The sequence below is a fragment of the Mastomys coucha genome, unplaced genomic scaffold (assembly GCF_008632895.1).
Source record: "Mastomys coucha isolate ucsf_1 unplaced genomic scaffold, UCSF_Mcou_1 pScaffold21, whole genome shotgun sequence".
In the NCBI taxonomy this organism is placed as follows: domain Eukaryota; kingdom Metazoa; phylum Chordata; class Mammalia; order Rodentia; family Muridae; genus Mastomys; species Mastomys coucha.
The window spans coordinates 22,856,016-22,862,015 of NW_022196904.1; the positions used below are offsets into that span (position 1 = coordinate 22,856,016).

The 6,000-nt window shown below is 50.5% G+C and overlaps 1 protein-coding gene across 6 annotated transcripts in view; it reads right to left on the bottom strand.

Annotated features, from left to right (window-relative positions):
* Window positions 1–6,000, bottom strand: part of Sipa1l3 (signal induced proliferation associated 1 like 3) — a 209,987-nt gene that overhangs the window by 65,353 nt on the left and 138,634 nt on the right. For all 6 annotated transcript variants that reach the window (XM_031386009.1, XM_031386003.1, XM_031386005.1 and 3 more), the window contains one exon: window positions 3,791–3,948. In XM_031386009.1, coding sequence (XP_031241869.1) covers window positions 3,791–3,948 — 158 coding nt within the window. The remainder of the gene's footprint in view (window positions 1–3,790; window positions 3,949–6,000) is intronic.

The following is a 6,000-nucleotide window of genomic DNA, read 5'->3' on the forward strand; positions in this document are numbered from 1 at the left end:
CTGCTTTTCTTTTCTTTCTTTCTTTTCTTTTTCTGAGACAGGGTTTCTCTGTGTAGTCCTGGCTGTCCTGGAACTCACATTGTAGACCAGGCTGGCCTCAAACTCAAGAAATTCGCCTGCCTCTGCCTCCCAAGTGCTGGGATTAAAGACTTGCGCCACCACTGCCCGGCTGACCTCTGCTTTTCATCTCCATCTCAAGGCAGTGTCCCTTCCTGAGTAGGAGGGCCACACATGTGACAATCTGGGCTCAGTGGGTTTTCTAGCGCCAGCCCAGGTACTTGTTACTAACTAAAGCAAGTATGGTGTGTGGGCAGACAGAGTGAGAAGAAAATGATTCTCACCAATAAGCAAGGGTATGTGTGACCACAGAGGGTAGTGACGGTGCCCCAGCCAGGTCAACCAGGATGGCTGTCTCAACTCTAAGGGAGCAGCTGACTCACACGGAAGAGCTCTGTGACTTCCCCTGGCACTTAACTGCTTACTGACAGACTGGCTTTCCTCACCATCCTGACTCATGGCTGTAAGTCATGAGATTGTAGGGTGATGAAGGTTCTGGGAACAGCTGGCCCCCCAGTTTTAGCTGGAGGGGCTAGGTTTCTTTACAACCCTCAGGCTCAGGGAAGATGCTGGCGGCCATTAAGAAACGGCAAAAGATAAGAACTCATTGTACAACCAGAAGATGTGTGGCCACCAGGCCTCCTTATCCTCTAGAGCTCAGCAGGAGCATCTAGGACATGTGCAATTATTGATTCAACTATTGTATTCATGGTGCCTACAGTGTGGATCCCCAGTCCTTCAAGGCCCTCTGATGTGTTAGCCGGGCACGGTGGCACACACCTGTAATTCTACCACTTGTGAGGAGGAGAAAGAAGCAAGAGTCCAAGGTCATCTTTGAAAACAAAGTGTGTGGCTAGCCTGGGCTGCATGATGCCCTTGAGTACACATACACCCACGCACGCACGCACGCACGCGTGAGGCCGGGGCAGGCTGGCCTCAGTGTTCTTCTCACAGCTAGGGGAGGCACTGAGGGTAGGTCTGCCCAGAGAGTGGGTGCCTTGGAATTGGTAAGGTTGTATCACTAACATTTTCTTTCTTTAAAAATCAAGAAAAGAGGAAACAGTGAGGCAAGAAAGGCAAAATGCTAACATCTGTTAAATCTGCTGGCAGGGCACATGGGTGTCTGTTCCATTATTTTCCGCACTTTTCAGAATGTTTAAAATATTGCATAATAAAAGTCTTTTCAAATTAAACTGTAAACCACCACCACTAAAAACAATAACAAACCCAAAAAGTCAGGGAAGGGCTGTATGTCAGGAAGAAGTCACCTGGAGACCAAGCCTGAGCTTGTCTGGAGAAGTGGGAGGAGGGAGCAGGCTACTGGGACTCCAAGGTAGGGGAGGAAGGCACAGAGAGGAGGAAGAGCACTGAGCGCAGTGGCATATCTCATATTCCCTACAGTACCCCTATATTCCCTACGTTCGGGAAGCTGAAGCAGGAGGATCACATGTTTGAGGCCAGCCTGGGCTATATAGTTGAGTTGAAGACTAGCTTGTGCTAGACAGCAAAACTCTTGTCTCAAAAAAGCCAAGGGTGTGGCTAAGGCTATATAGGTCAGAGGTATAGCACTTGCTTAGTATGAGTGAGGCCTGTGTCCAGGAGACAACACATATACACATACACACCAAAACAACCCACCTACTGTATCCCCAAGCCCCAGAGAAATCCTGACTTAAGGGTGCTTGGACATACTAAGTTGGTCATGGTGGCTCAGGTTTATAATTCCAGTACTTGGGAAGCTGAGGCAGGAGGATGACTATGGGTTTGAGACTAGTCTGAGACCAGCATGGCTATGTGGAAGTGTCTACAGAAACAATATAAACCAAGCCTCAGAAATAAAACACAATAAGGGTTCAGGGGTGAAGTCTTGCCTAGCAAGGACATGGCCTGCATCCGATTCCCTATCCTGTGCCACTCCCCTGCCAAAGTAAAAAGGACTGAGGAGGGAGGGAGAAGGGCCACCCGGCTACCTCAACCTTCCTGCTGACCTCTAAGGCACACACAGGCTGCTTCCTCTTCCCTGGCACCTGTGAGCATCTGTCCTCTGTCACCCAGGCTACCTTTCAGGTGCAGAGAAACAGTTCAGAGTCTAAGGTGCCAGCCAGCATCCTGCAACTGTGACAATATGTTCCAGTAACAAGGGGGGTGGCCTTGGGCCAGGGCAGTGACTGATGGTGCTGGCCCCCAGCAGCCACTGGGCAATGCGTCCCATCCCACACAGCAGCTCACATCAGCTGCATGCTGTTCAAGTTATTAAATACTGCCAGCTCTAGCGGGACCAAGTCTACCAGTGTACGTGGGCAGGGGCCCTCACTCCCCGACTTCCACTGCAACCATTTCCTAGACAGTTCCATGCTTGATGGTGACTGCAATGAGTGCAGACACAAGGTGACTCGGTGCCAGCAAACTGTCCCAATGCCTGTCCTTGGAAGGCAGGGGGAAACTGTCATGTATCCACTCAACAGAATTCTGGAATGCAAAGGCCTTGGAGACTGCTGAGTAGAAGCCCCTAGGCTCTACAACAGATGTTCTATGCCAGCCAGCACTTGTGCTGACATGAACACTACACGGACTAGAGACAGAAGCAACGCTTGTGGTGAGGACGGCTGGGCAGGAGGCTGATGTAGCTGCCCGCCTGCCCGCCCTCCTGTACTCTTGATTTTATACCATGCTCAAACAATGGGAAACAGTGCACCTGCTCCAGTCCCCATGGTCTGGGCCTGGGTGGCTGGGTCGGTGCTTCTGAGGATCTAGCTCTATCCTGCTCTAGTCTCCAAGGGCTTCCCCTTTATTTTCTGGGGACAGCCACTATAAAGAACAGGCTTGAGGCCTGGGTTACATGTCTATGAGGGAACTAAAACCCCTAATTCAACATGCTTATCATCCTAACACTCAGCCAGGAGGATTAGGAGTTTGAAGACAACAGCCTGGGCCTACACAGTGAGACTTTGTTCCCAAAACCTTCCCAACCCATACTCCTCAACAATACCTACAAGCAGGGCCCCCAGTGTAGGTGGTTCCAGGGGGCTTCCACCCCAGCTTTGCTGGGGTCTGCTTCTAGGTCATCACCCCTGTACCTCTCTGTTCTCAAGTACAACGCCAGGCCAGGCTCCCAGGGGCATCTGACTGCAGCCAGGCCAGAGGGCCTCCACAGAGGCCTCTGTTCAAGTCCCAGTGATGTGTGATTGTTTTCTTTCTCTCTTGCCCTCACTGAGACAGGGTCTCGAGTAGTCCAGCTGGCCTTAAACTTGATATGAGGATGACCCTGAACTTCTGATTCTCCTGCCTCCACCTTTCATACACTGGAATTAAAGGAATGCACCACTGTGCTCGGTTTATGTTGCATTGGGCATCAAACTCAGGACTCTGCACATGCTAGGCAAGCTTTCTGTGAACTGAGCTATACTCCCAGCCCCATCGATTTTTTTTTTCCTTCTATGGCTGGGAAGATGTTAAACTGAGGGCTGCCAGAAAATGAAGCTCCCTTCAGGACCACGGAATGCCCAGCTGAGCCTTCCCGTGATGTGCCCAAGAGTCAATACATACGAGGATATCTTCCTGTGAGCCAGGAGGAGGCGGTTTTCCACTACTTACAAACAGAAGGTTCCAGAAACACAGGCCCTGATGGGAACCAAGGAGCCAGGAAGAGAGGTGAGGTGGGATCTGAGACTAGGTCCATCCTCCTCGGCCTCTCAGGGCCTGGCTGTGGTGGCCAGGAAACTGGTAGCCATACCTATAGCAGACATTCTCAGTGCAGGGGTTATGGGCTCGGACGATGATGAAGACGTGCTGGAAGTGCGAACGGATGTTCTTGGGGGTGAAAGGTAAGGCGCCGGGCTCCTGGAAGATGATCGTCACAATGTCATTCCCTATGTGCCTCTTCCTCAGCAGCTGGAAGCAGAGAGGGAGGAGGTAAGGGTCACAGGCCAGCTCCAAGAACCCCAGCCAGACTGCCCTGCTGGCCTACCATACCCACGCCCACCAGAGGGCGCATGTGAGGACCCGAGGAAGGCCTTGTCCCTAGACACTCAGAGCCCTTCTGGCTCCTTCTCACTCAGGGGGAATGGACAAAGCCAAGAAGCCCCCACATGTGGCCTCTAGCCTGTGACACAGCCTGTTCTCCTCCCCACCTGCCCGGATGCCTCTTGCAATCAGCGGGAATGGCTGCCCCTGCTGCCCCAGAGCCCCATAGGGCTTCCTTCCTCCGTAACTACTCTTGGAGGGATTCTGTCATCCACAGCAGATCTCTAAGATCTGTCCTGCCCTGGCATCCCTTTCTTTGCCTTTTCGTATTCCTTATCTGATATTTATGGCTGCATCTTGCACAGAGGCTCTCCCTCTCCCTGATCCTCATTTATCTCTTCCCATTCAGGTTGTCAGTGACAAGAAAATCGGACATTGTTTTGACTGTTGCTTGTAACCATGCCCTTAGTTCCTAGCAAAGAACTTGACAAACTGGAGTGCTTGGCGAATCATATTTACTGCAGGAGGACCCGGGTTGGAGACCTTGGATCTGCTCAGGCCATATGGACAATAGCAGAGTCTGACCAGAATGCATAGGTAGGGCCAATCCTAGGAAGCTCTCTCTCTCCTGGACTCCCGGGAGTTGAGGTTCAGATGCCCCAGGGAGCCATGTCCTTTCTCCCCTGCTTCCATCTCCAGATGCGTGTCTTCATTGCGCCTTCTTTACTCGACAAGACTACATCTGACACCCCCCACACTTCTTTTTCTTTTTTGGAGGGTGGGCGGGGAAGACGGGTCTCACACAGCCCAGACTCTGTCTTAGACTCAGTAAGCAGGAGAGGATGATCTGTAACTCTTGATCCAACAAAGGAGTTGGCCTCTATAGCTAAGTTCTGTTTTGTCCTTAACTATTTATTTTGAGATAGTTTTCCTAAATTGCCCAGACTAATCTTAAACCACCAAACTGGGCAATGTCCTGACTAAACTACTTTATGCAGCCTACTCTTTTTCTTGTTTATTTTGAAACAGTATCGTCTATGCGGCTCTGACTGTTCTGGAAGTCCTGAAGTAGACCACAGTCTAGAATTCACAGAGATCCGCCTGCCTCCATCTCTCTAGTGCTGGGATTAAAGGTAGGCGAACCAAAGATTTTTAAATGTTTTTGTTTTTATGTGCATGTGTGTTTTGCCTGCATGCACATCTGTATACTATGTGTGTGCTGAGTGCCCTCAGAGGCCAGATGAGGGTATGAGATCCCCTGGGACTGAAGTTAGACAGTTGTAAGACACCATGTAGATGCTGGGAATTGAACCTGGGTCCTTTGGAACAGCAGCCAGTGCTCCGGAGCAGTGAGCTGTCTCTCTAACCCTGGGTCTGTTAGCTCTCTAGTTCTTTATGCATCTGAACTGCAGAGATGAAGTTGCTTTCTGTGGCTGACCCCTCTTGAGGCTTTCCTCCCAGTCATATCTTAAATTCATGACCTTGCTGAACCTTCCCCAAACCTGAGTGGCAGTGATTTATGTGACGACTTTTCATAAGATGGGAAGTGAAGTGCCTTCTGTCCTGCAGGGATGAAGGCAAAAGGGTGGAACCCCAACTTGCTTTTGATTTTGACTTTGCAGGACAAGCTTTCTCCAGACCCTGGTACTCAGGAACAGGGCCCCCTGCTTCTTAAAGGTATTGACTGTCTCATGCTCAGGGCCTGCACATGGAAGCAAGCATCTCTTCTAGAATCCATGCAGTATCACCAGAACCGTGTTGCCAATGTGTGGAGGAAGGACCTGTGGCCCAGAGAGGTGCCATCACTTTCCTGAGGTCACAAAGCAAGCAGGGGGCAAAGAGCTCAAACTTATGTTTGATTCTGATGCCAATGCCTTCGAGAGTGTGTTATTAGGATATCCTTAGGAAATGGCCTGTATTTTGACTAGTTATGGCCTACAGAATCTACATTGTAACCTGTCCTAAGAAATGAAAACAAAA